The sequence below is a fragment of the Thermobia domestica genome, chromosome 2 (genome assembly GCF_964235325.1).
Source record: "Thermobia domestica chromosome 2, izTheDome1.hap1.1, whole genome shotgun sequence".
NCBI classification, from domain to species: domain Eukaryota; kingdom Metazoa; phylum Arthropoda; class Insecta; order Zygentoma; family Lepismatidae; genus Thermobia; species Thermobia domestica.
This window is the reverse complement of record NC_137455.1, coordinates 199,947,607-199,970,848: the sequence shown is the minus strand read 5'-3', so window position 1 is coordinate 199,970,848 and position 23,242 is coordinate 199,947,607. Positions and strand designations below refer to the sequence as shown.

Genomic DNA, 23,242 nt, shown 5'->3' with positions numbered 1-23,242 from the left:
GACCGCTCTATTGCAATTAACAAAATTAAAAATTTTCGTTTCGTTCAAAAGTTATCATGTGGTGTAACGGACGGACGTACTAACATTACAATCTTATAAGTCTCCCTTGCGTGATCCTCATTAAAAAAAAAAAAGTGGAGATCCTTAAAAGTAACAAACTCCATCCTAGAAAACCAAAAATAACAGAGATGGAGCCGACTGCTGACCACATATTACCTCTACAATTGAAATCTTTACGCGAACAACCATAATCCTTCACGCAGGCCTTATATCAGAGAGTGTAGCTTAGTTTGATTAACTCGATGTTCGCCATGTGAATTTATTGAATGAGTTCACCAGTAAAAAGTGGTATCAGGTCCCTCTTTTGAGTGAAAAAATGTTTAACTTACCTTACCTACTACTTCTCACTACGACCATTTGTGGGCTCTCACCTCTTTTACTATTTGCCTCTAGTCTTCCTTATTTCTGCATTTCTTCTTCCATTTTTAGGACTTTAATATTTTTTTCCAAGTTACTTTCGATGCCAGCCATCTCGTTTTCTGCCCTTGTTTCCTTTTTATTGGAATAAAGCATTGCTTTCATTCTTCTGTATGACAACAATCATTTTTCACCTTTAATATGTCCTACCTATCTGAGTCAATTCCAATTTACATATCTACGATAGTTCGCTGATCTTCAAGGAAATCGCAATAGATTGGACCCTGTGAGTCCCAAAAGATGGTCAGCAGCACTTTACCAGCGGAAGGTTGAACCTTGAATTTTTTGCGAACTGGAGAGCTAGTGTGTTTCCACTCCATACTCTGTCTGTTGGTCTCAGGGTCGTAGTGATGGATCCAGGCCTCGTCACAAGTCACTATTCTTTCAAAAAAAGCGTCTCCTTCAATCAAACTTCGTTGCGTTAAGGCTTGACAAATGGAAAGCCTTGATTATTTATGAGCGTCAGTAAGCTGTCTGGGAACCCATCTGGCACACGTTTTTCTGTACTTTAAAATGTTCCTAATGACATTGTGAACAGTTCCAACACTTACTTGCACTTCCTCAGCTATCATTTCAACAGTAATTCTTCTGTTATCACGAATAAGTCCGTCAATCCTCTATTCCAACGAAGAACCAGAAACTTCCACTGGACGCCCACATCGGGGTTCATCACCTACACTTGTTCGGCCACTTTTAAACCGATCAACCCACTTGTACGCATTCGCACGGTTCATACAACTGTTACCGCACTGTCTCAACATTCGAGAAAAAATTTCACTTGGTTTTACACCTTCTGCGACTAAAAACTTAATGACTGAGCGCTGTTCTTCTAAGGTGCAATCTTCTAGAGGACTTGCCATGATGAATTGATATTTTTGAAGTTATGTTGACATAAAATTACGAAACAGCAGATCAGAGCATATTCCAAGGTTGCCAGCTAACACCCCTGAAACAAAACAAAAAAAAAAAAAAAAATTGATTAGTGTTAAAAATATAGACTGTCTCTTTACTTATTGAATGATCCTCGTAACTATGTCCTGATTCTTTATTATACACTTGATCTTTTCATCATTTCTAACTCTTCACATTTCTTGATCTTTGATTGGCCTGTTGTGATCAAAGATTGAGTCAAGAACTCAATTTCATATCTTTTCAGGACAATCGTATCTTTGTGTATATACATAGTGAAACCCATATCTTACTTAAGGGAGTTAAAACTTCGAAACTTCTTCTTGCGTACGCCACTGATCTGCAAATATTTCCTCATATTCTTCTTTAGAGAATAAAATTTTTGTCAATTTGTTTTATGAGTGGCCATACTTTAGAATCGCATGTCATTACTGGCCTTATTAATGTTACGTATGTTTTTATTTGTGTTCCTCTGCTTGTAATTTTATTTTTAGAAGCTTTTCCTGTTTGCCTAATTGTAGTATTCCTTTGATGATGTTTTATTATTGACATTATTATTATGGAGTTTGTGTGTGTGTGTGTGTGTGTGATTGTTAGGCCTAAATATCTAATTTTACAAACCTTTATCTTTATTGTGATAGACTAATGGCCTTTTTCTATTGCGTATATTATTATTATTATTATTTGCGCATGCATTTCATATTTTTTATTTGTTCTCAATCCTAGTTTTGGGCCGCGGTGGCTCAGTGGTAGAGCGTTTACCTCTGGTTCATGGGGTCTCGGGTTCAAACCCTACTCCCGCCAAGTGAACTTTGTGGTGGACAAACACCGTGTGTGTGGGTTTCCTCGGGGTTCTCCCGTTTCCTCCTACTTTCTTCATTCTACATTTCATTATTTTCTCATCAGCACCGTTTCCTTTAGCCTAGCCGGCATAAGCGTGGGACGTAAAACTCAAAAATTTCATTTCGATCCTAGTTTGTATGTACACCTCTTTTTCTAGCAGTATGTTTTCTTCATACCTTTTTCGACGACATCATCTTGCATAGGTGCATATTTGCATTAGTATTCTTCCATTAATATTCAAAAATTACTACTACATCAATTGAAATAACTAAAAAGATAAACTATTGACATGTAAGCAAGTAAGATGTGAATACTATGGAGTGAGTCATATATTGACTTCTACTACTATATTTCCCTTTTCTAAGACGTAGGCATGATTTATTCATTAAAAACACGCACCATATTTTTCTTATGCAGTCTTACTTGTTACGCAGTAAATTATTTTCGTCACTTTTGACAATGAATTAGATATTTTCCCAAAAATCTAGAAGACAGATAAAAACAGACAATTCCAAAAAAAAAAAAAAAAAAGTTTAGAACTAAAGATAAAATTCATCAAGATAACTCTAATGAATGAAAACAAAAGTAATCTTATTTTGTGGAAATAAATAAGTACTGGTTTTAGTGATAAAATGTGTCTGGTTCTCGCCGGAAAGTACATTTCAAAACATTGGAAATGTTTTTCCCAGACGCTGGATAATGGCGAAATGTAAATGTTTTTCATAGGTCTACTACGCCTATTTACGTTCGACTGTCGAAGGTTCTTTAACTCCACCCGAGGAAGTGTGACGCATTAGATAGTATCTATCCTTCAGCGTAATCTTGCACAAGAAAACTGTCGTAACAATGTTCACAATATCCTTAAATGAGGCAAAAGTTGTTTTTCCAATTGTCTTGTTTATTGATTCTTACAGTACTGTTGTATATTTTATGAAAAAAGATCACTGAAATTTAGATTAAATTTGTATTTAACGACATAATATACTGCAAATTGTTTTCAGCCCTTCTCACTTGTCTAGTGGTTGGTACACATGTCTTTAGTGTACTTGGTCCCGGGTTCGATTCCAGAACGCATTACGGTGTGTAGATTTCATCTTAAACTGTAGGTCCACGTCTCATGTAATTCTGGTGCTTAACCATGTCGGTCCCGGCGTCCCCCACAGGGGACATAAAATATGACGAAATTATTATTACTTTACAACTTTAAAATCAGACTGGCAACATTGAAAACTGTTTACAGAGGATGATCCATCTATGATCATCCTCTGTAAACAGGCCCGTATTTATGTAAGTTCTATTCTGTGCTCAAGCACAGGGCGGCAGAATTTAGGGGGCGGCAAAATTTTGGATTTTTTAGATTTACAGTAAAGTAATATTTGAAAGTAGTAACTCGCAGAGTGCCACGCAAGTGCGAGAAAATATATTCATATGTTTAATTCGCTCTAATTACAGTAGTTACTAATTAGCTAGCTTATCTAATTATTTTTTAAAAAGTCATCCTCTCCCACCCCCACCCGAAGGGTGACGATGAAGTTGGACATCATGAAAACTGATGCCGTTAAACTCAGTGACCTCGAAAACTATGAATTCAGCACTGATACCTGTTGTTTTCGATTACTTTTAAAATCTCGCCCGCTCCCTGGGAAGTGAATATGACCTTAAAGTTGGAATTGTTTTAAAATTGTCACTATTTATCTCAGCGACCCCAAAAACTGTGAATTCAACTCTAATATAGGTCGTTTTCGGGGGCGGCAAATTATTTAGAGCACAGGGGCGCACAATATATAAATACGGGCCTGCCTGTAAACAGTTTTCAATGTTGCCAGTCTGATTTTAAAGTTGTAAAGTAATAATAATTTCGTCATATTTTATGTCCCCTGTGGGGGACGCCAGGACCGACATGGTTAAAAGGAACGATAAAATTCAACAAACAGCGTGTAGCTTATTTACATTAAGAATATTTTCCTATTTTTATTTATTTATTTAGAAAACACCACAACAGACTTAATGCCTAATTATAGTGTCGTATAATACATACATAGACATATATACATTTACCCGTACAATTAATCAATTCACTTCGAGTGTCAGGTACTCGGTAATAATCCTGTTTCTAAATACATATTCTGACATACTGAATATATCTAATACATCAGTTTTATGACTTAATTCATTATAGAAGTCTCACATTCTCCACAGCGGAGATTTACTGAGAATATTTGTTCGTGCCCTTTCACAGAAAAATATACCAGTATTCCCTGGTCTTATTCTGCCTGTTGGAACGCTCAGATATATTTTCGTGAGTAGCTCTGGACAGTCAATTTTATTATTTAATACTTTATATAAAAATAGTAAATCAAACATCTTTCGTTGATTCGTCAACGTTAGGAAATTCAGACTCCTTACTAAGTCCACGTAGGGAATCTGTTGGGATAGAAAGCTGTTCTCTTGTACGTAAGCATTTTTAAAAATTTAAATTGTATGTTTTCTATTGCTTGTAAGTATTTATTTACATTTGGTGTCCAAATAACGCACGCATATTCTAATCGGGACCTTACGTACAAATTATAAAGTTTAATGAGTGTTGACTTCTTTCTAAACTCTTTACCCATTCTATAGATAACACCCAGGTTTCTGAATGCAGCGTTAGAGATTGCATGGATGTGATGAGAGAAGGTCAATTTTGAATCAAAAATTACTCCTAAATCTTTAACTGAATTTGGTTTACACAGAGATATGCCATTAGTTATATACGGATAATTGATGGGAGTTTTTTCCTTGAGAACAATAAAGAGTTGCATTTAGAGATATTCAATGAAAGTTTGTTTTTGTCACACCATTGCCCAACACCCTGTAAATTTTGCTCGAGTTTTGTGCAGTCATCTATTGTGCTTATTTTAGAATATAATTTGAGATCATTTGCAAACAACAGAAAGTGAGAGTTTTTAACATAGGTTGAAATATCATTAATTACAAGAAGAAACAATAGCGGACCTAGATTGGTTTTTGTGGATTTATTCCTCAAAAATCCGTGTTGATGTTCAGATATGACAGGCTTTACATGGTTTAAAATTCTGTTGTATAATATGGTTTCAAGAACTTTGCCAAAGGGAGATAGGATGGCTACGGGTCTGAAGTTCTCTATCTCATTCCTGTTTCCAGATTTAGAAATAGGGCAAATGAGACCTTCTTTCCATTTATTCGGAAATATATTGGTTTTAATGGACATATTAGAGATAATATGGAGTGGATGCTTGAATATATCTAAACAGCCCTTCACCACATACGGTGGAATGTCATCTATACTACAAGATCTTTTAGATTTCAGCGCTTTAATAGCCTGCTCAATCTCCTCTAATTCTATTTCCTTTATATGTAAAGTGTCTAATATACTACATTCCGAATTATTTGTTATTAGATAATCCGTGTCGTGTTTAGCGGGTACACTACTATATACTGACTGAAAATAATGCGCGAATGCCTGAGAAATTTCTTTGTTATGTTTTAACTCGTTACCATTACATGTTAGAGAATCTGACGAAAGATGCTTGGTTTTACTTTTAATAAAGTACCAGAACTGCCGTGGGTCTTTTTCTACAGTAAATTCAGAATGTGAAATAAATGCCTTGTACGCTCTCGAAATTTCTGATTTAACTTCTTTTCGTAGTTTCAGGAACTGTTCACCATGGTATGCAATATTATTTAGCCCCTCTTTCCACTTTTTACGATGGTAAGATTTCCGTTTCATTTTTTTTTTTTTTTTTGATTATATCATAGGTAAACCAGCACGGATAACTGGCATTGACTTAATACTCGTTGTAATGACTTTGAACAATACTAAATTAACTAGGGTACGGAACACCATAATCAAGAGTGTTGCGTACGAGACGAGACGATATATAAAGTTTTCTCGTCTCGTCTTACATAATTTGTAGAAGTCTCATTTCGTCTCGATTCTCGAAAAATAATTGATCATTTATTATCGTTGTACTATCTTTAAAAATATGATACAGCAACAGTTTTTAATAATCATATGAAGACATATTTCCCTTCACTTATTCAGTTTATTCCCCCAATTTCAAAGATTTGGAATAATGTTACTTAGCCTAACTAATGTATATTCCACTCGAAGATAGGAAGTACAGTGTTTCAAACAAAAAAAGTTGTGGCCGATGTTGAATTCAAATTCATCATTCTTGCTGTGACTAAGCTTTCTGAGTTAACGCTTTGTCTCTAAGAAAATTTTAGTTTGAAGTTTATAATCCCACTAGCATTGAGATTTATGACGCATGGATCTACTGTTTAGGGTGGGTTCTTTATCAGTTGTATTGATATCGATAATTGAGATCATATGTAATGAAGAATTCGTGGTTCAAACTTCCCCCTTTTTCCAAGTTCGAGGAAGCACGGCGGTTCAGTGGTAGTGTGCTTACCTCTAGTGCAAAGGGTCCCTGATTTGGTCCTAGGCATGTGAGTATGGTGGACAACATCGCGTTCGTGGGTTTCCTCAGCATTCTCTCATTTCTTTTCAGATCCATATTTTACCAATTCTTTCATAATCATTCATTTTCAATATTTACCCACATTCTTTAGCGTAAAAATCGTGACTGAGAGACGATTTCGTATATTTTTTTCGAGCTCGAACTTAAAAAACAACGTAAAATGATATGACATATACAGCATATGTTACAACACAGACAAAATAGTACCATTAGAGTCCTTCCAATCGTTTATAAAGTTCTTGTATATGCGAATTTGGTGGTAATCGACCCAGGATCTTCCATACCAAAACTCAAAACTTAACCATTTCATCACAAAGGGATTCGTACATAATATATTTAAATGTATACCTCTACGTAATTATCTAGTTACATTTACTCATTATTATTATTATTATTATTATTATTATTATTATTATTATTATTATTATTATTATTATTATTATTATTATTATTAGGGACTACTGAGATTTTTTTTTTAACTTTATGTTTGGGCCTGGAAATGTTTCTTTCACGTTTCTCGATCTTCAGCTTTCTCTTTTAATTCCCAATATTTTCTTCTTTATTTTTCAAATCATCGATCAGTTCTTCTTCTTCATATTCCTTGCTTTCCTTCCATCTGTCCTTCAATGGCGGTATGGTGGAGACAATTTCTTCATAACACGTGTCCAATCCAATTGGCCTTCCTACGAAGGATGTTAACTAGAAGCGTTCTCTTCTCTCCCATCCGTTTCAAAACATCTTCATTTGTTACTCCCTCTGTCCATTTTATCTTCTCCACCTTTCCCCAACACCACATTTCGAAGTTCTCTAAATATTTCTTCTTAAATATCATTGCATAATTTTTGGACATACACCACCTGATATTTAAATTATTTCCTTGACGATAAAATCTTAGATTCAATACTCATTCACAATAACCATATTATTTTAAAATCTGAGAACTGGATACAAAGTAAATCTCATTGAAGGCCAAACAATCAGGTGTTAATGAGATTATGCGGTTAATGACTTGTAGATTCTTGTAATCTATCATCTTCTGTGACATCAATTTAAGTTCCAAAATCATAATTAAAAAGAAAATCGCATTATGAAATAAGCCTATGTACTTTTTTCCTTGTTTATAGGAAGAAAATCGTTTAATTATAATTGTTCACACGCCGTCATACTTTTTTTTTCTCCAAGGCAATATTGATAATGAATCCAAACATATTCTTTCCAGAGAAAATGAAGATGATATAAGTTACCTTAAACAGAAAATCTCAGCTTAAATTTATTACAGAATTATAAAGCATTATGAAGCTCAGGCTATTATAACTTGTGATGCTGCATATCTGTGGGAAACATACAGTTCATCACACGTCAAGCAAGAGTATTCCGAAGTGAGAAGTGGTACGGTTTATTCATAGTCTGCCCTTATTTCTTATCTTTGTAGATAATAAAAGGCTGTTTAAACGGTGTTATCTATATCAAGAATATTAATGCATGCAATGTCTTACGGGAATCATATTGAAATTCACCGTAAAGGTATATTTTATCTCCAGAGTCAAATGCAGGAACGTTAAGCTCTAATGTATGAGGCTTAAGTTTGGAATCTTCGATGAAACTCTCTTTCTTATTGCTCTTAATATAGGAATGACGAAGAATAAATAAATAAATAATAATAATCATCATAATCATCATAGGTATTTTGCCATTATTGGCAGGTCACTTGCTGCAACTGAGAAGCTTCAATGCACACGGTCTCCAGCTAACCTCTTCGTCTTCACGTACGATTTTTCTGTTTTGATATCGTCCACTAATTGTAATCTTCTTTGACCCTCCCTCTCTCTCCTGCCACTATATCCTCTAGCACGTCCCTCATGATAAAGTTCTTTCTTATCCAATGCCACAACCAGCTTCTTTTTCTCTTCTTAATAAATAAATAAACAAATAAATAAACTAAAACTTCCTGTTAGTAATTTCAAACAAAATCTTTTCTGACTTTATGCAGCCGCAAGTTAGAATTTGGTACGTAGTATCAATATGGGTCAAGATTTGAATTAATAAACCTTAGGCTACAAAACTCAAAAAAAAAAAAAAAAAAAAAAAAAAAAGTAGGAAGCTCATGTGCTGACTGTACATCACGAACCGCATGGAACAGTGTTTCAGTGTTTCTCAGACTTTTTCAAGTGAGCACCACTCTTACTACTCAGAATGTTCTATAGGTCACAATGCTCTTGTCCCCCTTCGAAATCAAATTTGTAATCTTTTGAGTACATTTTAATTCCAGTATAACATTATTTATATTTAAAAAGACATTAATTAAAATCCTCTTAACTTCCTATTGGTATTAATATAAGAAAGCACATATTAGTTTTTAATCAAATTCTATCAAGAATATTTTGCAGAGCAGATACATATAGGTGATATATTTTATAGAGTATCAGTCGTGGGAAAGTGGAAAACGCTTGCGTATGTAATTTCCGAACAACTGTGTTTGAAATTCTCAATTACAGTGTGTAATAGGAAATTTATTTAAATTTTATTTTATTTTATTTATTTATTTATTTATTTATTTTTTTTTTTTTTTTTTTTGGAGGGCGAACTAACGTTGACTCTAAGAGGACGACAAGAGCAGAACTGGAGGACCACAGCCTGAGACATGTTGCCATAGAATTGTGTCACGATTACACATTCGGATCCTTACCAACATGTTTCTTACTTTTATTGTAGAGAAAAATCAATGCAAGAATGATAATATATCATATGCGATACAACAATTCAGTTAACTTCCCATTGTAGGCTTCTGTTTATCCCCTGAGACCAAAGAAATGTGGAATAGGTACTTTTCTATTTATTATTCGCAAAAAATAAAATTAATTTGAAAATTTCCTCCAGCTTTTGTTAGTTAACTCCTGTATAATCTATTAGACAATCCTGCTCCACTTAGAAGTAGAATTTTTTTCATACAATTAAGGCTGATATTGATCTTATAAATGTAAATAAAAGAACGATCTTTTCCACTTAAACAGCTAACCCTAATATCGATCCTCAGTGGAGGCACTAAGTCGCAAACAGCAACCTAAAAAGTCGCTCGTATCTAATCCAGTCTCATATTGCCTCGGTGTTCGAACGAACATTAACCTCCAATCAATTAACACCTTTCTTCGAACGCTATAAGGTGGAAGAATTTATTCTGAGCTCGCTTCACTAGTGAAATGAAATTGCTAATGTAGCGTCACCCAATTATGCATCGAAGTTAGAGGATCTGGTGATGAGGGTGATGAATGAAATGGTGGAATAAAAAAAAAATGGGAGGAAACGGGGACACCCTGAGAAAATCCACGTACATGGTGTTTGTCCACCACAAAGTTTACATGACACGAACTGGGTTCAAAATGGGGGTCTCATGCACCAGAGGTAAGCGTTCTACCACTGACCTACTGTGACCCCGCTCCCCACTGATCTAGTAGCTATTATATACTCATTTAGTACACTTGGTCCTGGATTCACTTCTTGGTGGGAGAGCATTGTAATTCAAATGTGTCACGGTTGTAGGTCCATTTCTCATATAGCCTCGGTGCGGAAAAAGGACTCTAAACTTTAATGCACAAACAAAATATCTTAATTCGCTTTCACTGAATGGACGCGATATTTCAATAGTACTCCTTATCTCACAAACAAGGTACCTCACATTCTTAATTGATTACCTAACGTTCACAGCTATTTTGCTACTTAAAGTAGATTATAGGTGCTTTTGAGCACCGAGTTGGTCAGTGAGCGTAGCCCCGAGTTCAATTTGCAGTAAGGACATAATTTCCGGTGATGACAGAGCACTGTAAGGCTACTTCAAAAAAAAAAAAAAAATAAAATAAAAAATAAAAAATAAAAAAAAAAATGAAGCAAACCAGAAAGTGAGGAAGAATGACAGTGAGAACGATGTACTGATTACATATTACACAGCAAAAAGACATTTGACTGGTTATAGCCTTTCATGTACTATAATATTAATGGGCCATAATAATTGTGCGGAGACAATAGGTAAACACCAGAATTTTTACTTAAATAAAGTCTTTTCTTTCTGTTTATTTTTCCGGGAGTATAACCTCCAATTCCTAGTAGGGATATCTTACGGTAGAGAGCATAATTGAGATTGCTGAAGATTCCTCTACAAATTGAAAGGGCAGTGGCGTACTTAGAGGGGGCTTCCGGGCTTAAGCCCCCCGAAATCTTACTTACTATAGTAAAGTATATGAAAAATCTTGCAGAATTTTCACATTTTCAGGCAAAGCCCCCCCCCCCGAAAGTTAGCAAAGCCCCACCGAAACAAAATCGTAAATACGCCACTGTGAAAGGATGACAAATTATTTGGCGTTGATACACTTTCGGTGTGAAATTATTATTTATAGAATTACTGAACAATGTTTTTAAATTATGGCAATACTGTTTAGCCAATTCATGTGTTTTTATACGTAAGATAAGGCAGATTCTCTTCACTTACACCGATATCAAACGTGTTTAATCAATCAATTTTCTCTTTTGTAATCTGTGGATCAGCACTTGAGCAACATGTAACACAGATAGGTAATCTATGTAAGACAGAGCGTATAATCGGTTTCTTGATATTAGTAAGGCTGAATTTTGAAAAAGAAGAAAAAGGTGCAGGAAGTGATAGCATTAAGTATTTTATTGAGAAATACATAATTGTAGAGGGTACAGAACAATAATTTGTATTGCTCTGTAGCATAACAGACTGTTATTATCCTATCTGTATTCAAACAGAAGACAAAATATTTTTAGATACATGAAATTAATTAATAGAAGAAGCCGAAGTGCCATTAAAACCATCATAAGTCTTGTTGTGTAATTAACCAAGCAACCATCATTCTTAAGTATTGGCTATTTTTATTGTGTGACTCAATCTCAAGGCTATTAGTATCGCACAGTTCTTTCCTTTCACAGTTTTTCTTAGAACGGGGAAGAAAGGATGTGCATTTACGTATGCAAGTATGATATCAACAAGCGGCGAACGATTTTCTTTCAAGTATCGAGAGAAGAGGAAAAAGGCGGGAGTAATGTTTCTTTCCTTTCTTCTGGTTACGTCGGTGCGACCGCGATGACGTAGTATTTTAAATGGATATATGACTCAGGGCGAAATTCAACATTCCAAACTTCTGAGTGCAGTACGTGACAAGCAAGTAGAATAAGTTGCGGGAGACAATTTTTCATCTCCTCTTTGCATGTGAGTGTGTATATGCCCACCTATGTTTTTCAAGCGAGGGAGGGTCGGAGTGAGAGAACAAGAAGTTGCCTCTAGGCTGTTGCAGTAGAGTGTTGTTCTCCTGTTGTCTCATACATACAAGATAGGCCTAACCTACCTGGTACACATAAGTGTGCAAGTATTCAGTGAGGATAGTACGTTGCGGAATTCCATCCTGTTTGGGTGTGTTAACAATACACAAAGGCTTGTCTACAGTTTATCATATTAGTGTCCTATTTTTTTTTTTTTTTAATACTTGCTTTATCATTAACATTGACGTCGTAAGGAGTGGTGTATACAGTAGTGTGTGAGTGTGTGCGTTTTCTTACTTTTTCGAAGATCGTGCGATTTTAAAAGCAATCATCCTCTTATGTAAGACATACTGACTCAACAATGATATTTACTAGTAAGTATTGTGTCGATTGTTTTAAATTAGTAAGCGTTACAATTACATGAAAATATTTTTATTAAACATACTTCTTGTTGCTTTTCAATGTAAATGTTCATGAATGACTACTGTGAAAGGACATATTTTAATGTCCACTATACAAATTATTCATTTAGTTAATATAAGTATGATTGCACATATCCACAAGTTTTTCTATAATTACAATAGATACTAAATCCTTACTATAACAGACAGCGTAATTGCGCAAAGAATAATGGTTTTAATGTTGTATCAGGCCCGAAGCCAGCCTGATTTCTTAGAGGGGGCAGAAATGAATACTGAGGGGGCAATGACAAAGACATCAAAGAACACCATAAAATTGTATATTTATTTTACAAACACACGTGCGGTAAGGGCTATTTTGTAGTACTATTTTACATATTAATTTCTCGTAACCCTTTACTGGAGCTTTTTTTTTCTATTGACGCCTAAAAGTGATGAGATAAAAATTCTAGAGTCCTGATTTTTTAAACATTAGAACAAAATTATATTACAGCAACTTTAGATTATATTAATACAAAATAGATGTATATGTTTTATTCAACGCATGCACTATAATTTTCTATCTTCCAAAATAAGCGAGACACTATAGTTTATTTATATTAACAACTAAGGTTGTAGACTATGATACTAGTGTTTGGAAGTGCACTTGATATCTTTGGATGCATGTCATGGTTGCAATAATAGGATACGATTTGAAATTCTTAAGATGGGCAAAGGCAATTTAAGATGTTTGATACATCTAGCAAGAAACATATAATTTTCCACAGAAATGAGTAGAATTCGCAAAGTTAAATTTAATTTGGTAAATATAATTGCAAGAATTTCACTGTTTTTGAGTAAGTTTGAAAATTCTCTTCAGCTTAATTTTTTAGAGGGGGCAAAAAAACAATTTAGGTGAGGCAGTACCCCCTCTAGCCCCTCCCTGGCTACGGGCCTGCTCTGTTTTAACAGAATATGAAGACTACTGTATATTCTTTTAGGCTAAAACTTATGTTTATCGATTAGGAAAATGAAAATGAAGTGAAATCGTTAAGTTTTACGTCCCATGCTAATTCTGCCTAGGTTAAAGGAGACGATGATGATGATGAGAAATGAATGAAACAGTGGAATGAAGAAAGTGGGAGGAAACGGGAGATCTCCGAGAAAATTCACGCACATGGTGTTTGTCAACCACAAAGCTAATTTGTCACGTGCTAAGATCGAACCACGGACCCCATGCACCAGAGGTGAACGCTCTACCACTGAGCCACTGAGGCTCCATTTATTGACTAGATTCGTCAACATCACAACATGCATTCTTCCAGATTAAGGCTATCAAATTCTTTTAACTAGGATACATCTAAATACTGTCAATTGCCATACTTCTTTCTAGACTAAGGCCCCTATTTATGAATTAGGGCCATCAAGATTTTGCCATCTTCTTCAACTAAAGGCTTCCTTTGTTATTTGGGTATTCATCAAAATGTCCCCATCCGCCCAGAGTGAGGTTTCTGTTATTAACTAGAGTTCACCATCCTGTTTCCGTTCCAAATTGAAGCTGGATTATTTAACATGTTACTTCTTTTTTTCTTTTTTTTTTTTAATAGACAACCCGTGTTATGGGGTATATACACTAAAGCATTTTGGTATATAAAGAACTGAAGTATTTGTACGAAAATAGAGAAGCAAATTATAAATATGCATAATTTAAATTTAGAATGGAAATATCAAATAATTTTCTCGCTATTATTGATCAATTGCTGTACCTCCAATCTTTCTTTAGAAATTATTTTTACTTGTGAAATTATATCATTTAAATGTTTAGTCATAATATCGAATTGTACTTATATAGAATTTTTAATGGGATTAATTGAATATTTTTGCTATTTCATTTGTAACTTCCGCGTACATTAACTTCTTCGGCATTCTTCAGTTCTTGAATTAATTAATTTCTTTGTTCTATATGTGAGACATCCTTCTTCATCACTATCCAGGTAGAAGATAAAGCTGAGTCAATATTATTTTCAAAAAGGGTTGTACCCACTTCTATTATCAATTAAATCTATGTATAGGAACTCTGAAGAATCAAACGTGAATGCCATCAAAGTTGGATTTATGTCAATCAGGAGTTCGAAGTTTAAAACCTGAGAGAGTACATTTTTTTTCGGAGTCTGTTGTATTTAAAGCTTTTAATATTTAGATAGGTCTTTTTTTTCTTTATTTTTCCTTTTTCTCCGTTGTAGCATAAACTAGCCTTGAAGAACATAATACTCGATTGAAATGCATGGTTTCGTCTTTTATCCTTTTTTCTTTTATACAAGTTGAATCCCATTTTTGGTAATATGGCACAAATGTCAGAATAAAAGAACATTGCGGTGTAATCAAAAATGATAGTGAAATAGATATCTTAACTCTTTTCGATAACAAGTTACTGTAAGGACACGTTTTTCAGACAAGGAGCCACGGTAAAATAGGGGGACTTTTCGTAAATTGTACTATTTAAACTGTATTGAAAAAAAAAGTATTTGAACAGTGACGCTCATATCAAGATAGAATAGATTTTATGATTTACCAACAAGTTATGGTACAGGAGCCATGCAACCAATATGTTGTTTATTCAATCAAGATGTGTGAATCTAATAGCATGCAAATATGTAACCCTTATGTTATTAATTGCGAGGAATAATATGCGAAAGATGTATTTTGAGGAAGGATATTTATTGCATAGTGCTGAAAGCAAAATGACAGTGTATTTTAAATTGTAACACCATTATTCATATAATTTGTGCTTTTAAGAAATATCTTATCCATATTTTTTCCTTACGGTCGTACCAAAGCTCTAAATGATTTCAATTTTGTAGATTTGTATGTTTCCATTACTAAACTAAGTAATTTTATGTCATAAAAATTATTCTAGTCACGAGATGAGAACTTTCTCGTCTCGGAAACGAGACAACAAATTTATTTTCAAATTCAAGACGAGACAAGAAACATAACAATTTTCGTTTCATTTTCGAGACGGAAAAAGAAATTTTCGAGTCTAGTGGGCAACAGTGTTGCGTCTCTAAGAGATCATAAGTTTAGTCAGTCTCTTTGCATTTCATGCACGTATATTCTGAAAATTTGCCTTTTTAAAATTAGTTATTAGTAGTTCTGTGCTAGGAATGACTTTTATGTTAGTTTGGGTATAATTATTAATAAACGATCTGATGATACGGTTTTCATTTACTAAAAAAATACAGTTATTCCTATTGAATTTTCTATTACCAAGTATAAAATTCTGCAAGATTACTTTTAAAAAACAAACATATAAATTTACAAATAAGATGAGAAAGAATCCTTCGAGAATTAATACGAGAGGAGGATTTTATACATTTACGAGACGAGACGAGAAATCTTATTTCTAGTCTCGTCTCGTCTCGTGGGCAACACTAATAAAAAGAATCTCGAAGGGTTCATAAACGGAAAAAAAAACTTATTCGATCGTTTGTCAATCTTAACCCAACCTGGATTATTGTAACCATGGTCCACTAGACCCAGCAATATACAGTCATCATCATCTCGGTCTAAAGTAAAGTCCTCCCCCCACTAAGATACAGCCTAAACAAAAGTCTCACCTCCTCCACAATACAAGACTTGAACTCGATACCTTACGTGTGTTTTGGATCCGAGCGACATAACGTACTAATTTTATTATCAACTAATATTTGTTGACGTAAGCATTTCGAGTAGTTTCACGTTACGTAAGTTTTTCCTTTGTCCATCTTTACTACCATTTCTTTTCCAGACTTGATTTCTAAAATCTTTTTGCGTTCATTTTTTTGTTTGGAGTTCGATGTTCCGTTTTAAATTAACAACTTAAAGTACTTTGCTAAGTTCACCCCGAACTTTTTTGAACTTAGTGAATGACTTAATGAAGAAAATCAAACTTTAGAAAGTGTGCCAGGTAGTATCTAAAAAATGTTACTAAATGAGCTAATAACTGTTTCCAAACCTTTCCTTATAAGCCAGAAATTTTGGAGCATAGTTTATTGGATGGACACACAAAGGTATATAGGTTAATATACGAAAGGTGTTGAAGGCAATTATTAATTCAAGTAATATCATTTTTCAGATACTCTGGCTCTTTCTAATTTTCTTGAAATGTTTCGTTATATTTAAGTATTCAAAATTCCAAACAGTGGAGGACTAGTAGCAAAAAGCCTTAACAGAAAATCAGAACTTCAGGTCTTGCACAGGAAATAATTAACTTTCTTGTGGTAATTGGATAGTGTTCCATCTTAAACTTTAGATCCACTTCTCATATAGTCCAGCTTCTGAAACTTTCCAAACACATTAAAAACATCCACCAGGAATTAAAACCATTCTTCCGTTCGATTAGCTTATGTCTATCCGTAAAAATTAGCGGTCAACTTCCACACCTATTGTTCATTTTTGATTAACTAATAACTACTTACTAGCCATCCATCACTATAATAATCATTGGCAAGTCCCTTGTAGCAAAATTGAAAATATTTCGTGTAGTACGGTTTTGTGCTAACATCTTCGTCTTGACGTAGAAATTATCCGCTTTAGTAACATCCATCAACTATAGTCTTCTTCTCGTTCTTGGTTTCCTTCCATCATATTTCTTCACCATATACACTTTTTTCATGAACAATGGCCTAACCAATTTCTTTTTCTCTTTCTAACCATCTCCTATATGCTTCCTAATTGATTTTTAGTTCTATTCAACTTGTCTAAATTTTCCTCCACACTCACAGTTTGTTGTGGTTTTAATAGCTTTTTCGTATCATCTACTATTCTGCAGCATACAGTACGACACTTTACATGAAGTGTATTTTTTCAACTTTTTACTGAGCAATTCACAAAGTACGTTTTTCGTTTCTCTATGCATTTTTTCGCCATCCCTTCCCACTCTTGCTTTTATTTCCTATTCCCACTTCAGATTTTTCCTAGTAGTATTACGTAAATGCCGAAAACTGTTCATTCATTCTACTTCCTTCCCCAAATTTTTCTATAGTTACAGTGGTGTCACGTCAGAAGGGCCCGGACAAAAGGGCGAGGACAAAAAGGCCCGAGTCAAAACGGCCCCGCGTCAAAAGGGCCCCGGTCATAAGGGCCCGAGTCAAAAGGGCCCCACGTCAAAAAGGCCCCGCGTCAAAAGGGCCCGGGTCAAAAGGGCCCCGCGTCAAAAGGGCCCCGGTCATAAGGGCCCGAGTCAAAAGGGCCCCACGTCAAAAGGGCCCCGCGACAAAAGGGCCCGAGTCAAAAGGGCCCCGTGTCAAAAGGGCCCCGGTCATAAGGGCCCGAGTCAAAAGGGCCCCGCGTCAAAAGGGCCCGGGTCAAAAGGGCCCCGGTCATAAGGGCCCCGGTCATAAGGGCCCGAGTCAAAAGGGCCCCGGTCATAAGGGCCCGAGTCAAAAGGGCCCTACGTCAAAAGGGCCCGGGTCAAAAGGGCCCCGCGTCAAAAGGGCCCGGTCATAAGGGCCCGAGTCAAAAGGGCCCTGCGTCCAAAGATGCCGGGTCAAAAGGGTCCCCGGCAAAAGGGCGCGAGTCAAAAAGGCCCTGAGCCAAAAGGGGCCCCGAGTCAAAAGGACCCCGCGATCAAAGGGCCTCACATCAAAAAAGCCTGAGATATAGCGTGAAAGACATGAGGAATATAAAATTGCTTATTAGATTAAAAGTATTCAGTGGACACCACCTGCTTTGTGTTGAAAGAACGTACATGTGGATCTGTATACAGTGTTAGTCAAAGTTATTACGACAGCCCAGTTACGATTCATGTGAACAGAGAAAAGTGTTGCAGGTAGGTATTGATCAGTGCCGTGTCATGGTGCGGGTGAGCGGGGCAACGACCCTGGCTGCCGAAGTAAGGTGGCGAAAAATTCGGGAGTAAGAAATAAAAGGAAAGAAGGAAAGAAAGAGAAAGAGGAAAAATTACTTGGAATATTTTAGATCAATAGCAGATAGTGTTACTCGTGTTAGGAAAATCTATGTACACCCAACAACAAAAGTCTCTCCACCCTAAGTGCTCTAATTCCATAACTTGGGGTCCAGGTAATTTGCAGTTGTGAGAACGCCTGGACAGATGCAACCCAATTTACACGTAACTTTTCTCGGCACTGACAACAGTTGGTAGCACTGAATCCAGTCTTTATGCAAGTAAAATTGCGAGTAGATGACGCACGAAACATTTCTCCATTCTGAGATGAACCTCTCTGTTTTAGAGCGTGTTGTCCAATGAACATCATATGTTAATCTCAATATTGTTGTGTATGTAATGTATTATTTCACTATATACTGTATATTCAAAGAAATAAAAACACTGATCACACATAAATCAGAAACTGCTTGAAAGTAGACGAAAATATCAAATCTAGAACAACTGCTGGAAATAAGTTAGTAAATGATTGCCTTCATTGAGAGACCTTCTCCAATTCTCCTCATTCCAATATTTTTTCTTTCTGGAGGAGAGAAAATCTTGGTTGTCACACTATGTATTGAAATTGAAATTAAAACATTTGAAAAAGTAAGAAAATGACCGGGATTTGAACGCGGGTCCGCCGAATATAAGTTCAATGCGCTAAAAACTTACCCACCTCGTCACTTCATCTTCCGCCTAAACTATTAGCTAGTTAAAAGCATTGCATGTAAGACTATACACAAAATACCCGTATAAGGAGATGTTCCTTATGAGTGTCACAATGACTTACTCAAGGTTTCCTTCTTTAACTCAAAAACAAGTCATATAGACCTTCGTCAATGAGGAAAATATCGCGAAGCGTTCTTCAAGATGAGGCTACCTCATTGTTTTTAACTGGTCCCGATTTATATTACTGCAATTCTTCCTCACCGTGACTTCTAATTTCTAAAGAAGAAAAGCCGGCAGACATTATTTTCGCATTCTTTGAATTGCATCAACACGTGTAGAAATAGTGTGTGCTATGTTTATGTAACATAGCTACTAGTTTATTTTCTTATCTTTGTATCAAGTGTGAAAGCAGAGAACTGCCATTTCAGTGACTCGGGTTCGAATCCCAGCGTGACGGTTATTTTTCTTTATTCGAAGGTATTGTTTATGTAATTGATATTGTAATTCTGTTATTATTATTATTATTATTATTATTATTATTATTATTATTATTATTATTATTATTATTATTATTATTTTGCGTATAACTGTATGAATTTCAATGGCAACTGTCGCCGAATATTAAAAAGTGAATATGGTAGAACTATGAAATAAAGTAAAGAGATGCGCGTAATTGTATCATAAAATTATATGGCGCAACGAATTTTATCTTATCGTAAACGGTTATCGTCCAATATACACGGTTAAAGGAGCACTCTATTGATCAAATTAAGTATTGACCACCGGCAGAAAAAATACAGAGTAACTGCAAGTCGAGTACGTACTATTGTACAGGAGTATACTCAAAGACCTTTAGAGAACTATCTTCGTGGCTTGGTTCACAATTTTAATTTGCAATCCACGCAAGCAGTTTGAGACAAATGTCAATCGTATTTGGCATTTGGAAAGTTAAGCAAAAATGATAATAAACTTATGTCCAATATAAGTTGGAAGAATTTCAAAACAGATTAAAGTAACCAGAATTTTTCAATGTAAGTTCACATACTTTATATATCTGCGACTTGGGACTAAAAGGGCTAATGTCAACACGAAGTAGTTTGGAGTATATATACTATTCATATTAACATTTGCTTTTCTTGCAAAAGAAAATATCCATTTATAGGCGTTAAAATTTGACGAACATCTCATTTTTTTGCCAAAAAGTGACACTGGCCATTTTAGACCCAATTTAATCGACAAGATATGAAGATTTTTCTTTCTAAGGATTCATGTTAAGTAAGTAATTTTCAAATATAATAAATGTAATGTTTATCTCAAAAATACTTTTTGTTAGTAATGTCTTTTTTCACTCTTTTTATCTTACTGTAAGGCTTTATGCAAGATTGGTACTTCTAAAATATAATGATCATAGTGTAATGTTAATCAAAGTCAAGTTGTTCAAAAAATATACTGTAATGTAAAACAATTATATACGTATAAAATCTGATCAGATACAACAGAAAATACAAACAAATGCTATTTGTTTGTAATGTTTGTCATTTGTCTTTCAGCTGTTTTTAAATCCTTATTATAAGGCTTCGTGTTAGGTTAGCACCGTTAATATATAATAAGAATAATGTAATGTTCACCGAAGTCAAGTTGTTAATATTATATATATATCTATATATATAATTTGATGAGATTTAGTGGAGAAAATATATATATAATAGTTTTAGTAAGGATTTTTTGTTTATAATATACTTCTTGTTTCATTATTTTTTATTTGATTCCATGTCAGTAAGGCCTAGACAAAGAACGACGTGTAGAGAAGGGGTCGTCCTCAATGCAATATCGTATATCAGTGGCTCCCAATCATGTTTACCTGGCACCCTCAATGCAAGCCCTTAATACTTCACACATTTCTTACCGCTTGTTGGCTACACGTACTTTTTCTGATCTTTTACCTGATTTTAGATACACCATTGAATTTTCAATTCGATAATAATAATAATAATAATAATAATAATAATAATAATAATAATCTCAATATATTTATATTTCCTCTAGCAAGACTTCTGAATACCTTTGTAGTCCAATATTATTATTTACCAGCTGTATTCCTAATTAAACCACAGTTCGTATTCAAAAAATATTTTGCATTCCTACTTTTAATTTAACATATCTCTTATATCATTCGTAATATTTCTAATTAAGAATGTAGTTTATTTCTGTCAGTAGCTTCTGCACTTCTGTTCTTCGAAATAACATCCCATCAATGTGGGTTTTCATCGCTCCAATAGTGATAATTTTTTCGGTTCATCAGACCATATAAGGTAAATATCACTTCATCAAAGAATACCGGAGGGAGGGGCACGGTGGTTCAGTGGTAGAACGCTTAGCTCTGGTGTGTAGGACTACTGGTTCGATTCCCGGCCAAGTAAGGTTGTGGTGGACAATATTGTATAGGTCCACTCCGAATCCACTCCGAAGAGAATCCACTCCGAAATTAGGGCAAAATGTAGGATACGGTGGCTTTTGGAAACCAAAATTAGAAAGATTAAAAAAATTGGTAAAAGCAAGAAGAAAAAGTTATCAGGCAACCCTAGAACCGAGGCTCAAAAATATTAGGCTCCAAAATTATAGAAAGATAAAGGATGAATATGAACAGGCGGTATTACTCGAGAAAAAACGAAGTTGGGAATTGTTTCTGGCGAAAAACATAGAAATGGATCCTTGGGGTTTTCCATATAAATTAATTATGCAAAAGATTAATCCTACAACATTATGCACAATTAAAAATGCAGATGGAACGTATACAAAAACAAGAGAAGAAACACTAGACAAATTAATGCAGAAATTTTTTCCTAAGGATACGGTGGAAGATGATACAATGGGACAGATGCAGCTAAGAAGAAATCATGCAAGAGAAGCAACAGTAGTATATGTGGACGACTCCGAATTGGTATCAAATGATGAAGTAGAAAAAATTATAAAGAAACTAAAAACAGGTAAGGCCCCAGGCCTCGATGAAATAACAAATGAAATATATAAAAGGAATAAAGATATATGGGTCCCTTACTTAACAAGATTTTACAACATATTGTTAAAGAAACAAACATTCCCAAATGAATGGAAAATTTCGAAGTTAATTATACTACTTAAGAGCCTGGACAGAGACCCCTTAGAAATTGGTGCCTACAGACCAATATGTTTACTAAAGAACATAAGCAAAATTTATGAGAGAGTTATAGCTAATAGGATAAACAAGTATAGAAATACACAGAATGACACCCTACAATATGGTTTTAGAGCGGGAAGATCGACTGAGGATGCACTGAATGTTTTTAAAGAACAAATACAAAATAGTAGCTACCAAAAGAAATATGCTCTAGCGTTGTTTGTTGACATTGAGGGAGCATTCGATAATCTATGGATACCAGCGTTATTAGAGAATTTGAAGAAATTAAGGCTTCCACAATATCTGCAAAACGTAATAAAAGATTATTTCCAACACAGAAAAATAGTTATACAAACAGAAATGGGAGATAAAGAAATACAAAATGAAAAGGGCTGTCCACAAGGTTCAATCTTGGGACCCCTGATGTGGGATATACAACTACAGCCTTGCATGGAGAAAATGGCAAACAATGAGTTAATAGATAGAATCATAGCCTTTGCTGATGATATTGTAATAATAACCTCGGCAAATTCCAGAAGAGAAATAGAAACAAAAACTAACCAAGTAGTGGAAAGTCTATATAACTGGTGCTCTGAAAATAAATTAAAGCTATCAGCGAAAAAAACTAAGTTTATGCTTTTTGGAACCAAATTAACTAGGGAACCACAAATAAAAATATTAAATCAAAAAATAAAAAGAGTAACAGAATTTAAATACTTAGGCGTAACAATAGATGAAAATTTAAACTTTGAGAAACATGTACAATATATAGTTGAAAAAAGTAATAAAATTGCCAACAAACTAATGACAACTGGCAAAAATACATACAAGTTACCAATTAAAATATTAAAGCTATACCATGATACAATACTATGTGCGACTATGGCATACGCTTCAAGTCTATGGGTACATCGAATTTTCGAGAACAAAAAAATTAGAGATTCCATAAATAGACCTCAAAGAAATTTACTTATAAGACTAAGTGGAGCCTTTAACACAGTGCCAAATGAAGCATTATGTATACTACTACATATAAAACCACTACATCTGGTAATACTACAAAGAGCAGCATTCTACTGGCTAAAAAAGA

The 23,242-nt window shown here is 34.7% G+C and overlaps 1 protein-coding gene across 5 annotated transcripts in view; it reads left to right on the top strand.

Annotated features, from left to right (window-relative positions):
- LOC145678353 (uncharacterized) overlaps positions 1-23,242 on the top strand; it is a 241,160-nt gene that overhangs the window by 192,577 nt on the left and 25,341 nt on the right. Inside the window, exon 1 of one of the 5 annotated variants that reach the window (XM_081748406.1) lies at positions 11,900-12,376. The exons of the other annotated variants lie outside the window; for them this stretch is intronic. Within the exon in view, the coding sequence (XP_081604532.1) occupies positions 12,364-12,376 (13 nt within the window). The 5' untranslated portion in view covers positions 11,900-12,363. Of the gene's footprint in view, positions 1-11,899; positions 12,377-23,242 lie in introns of those variants that run through there. 5 annotated transcript variants of the gene reach the window in all.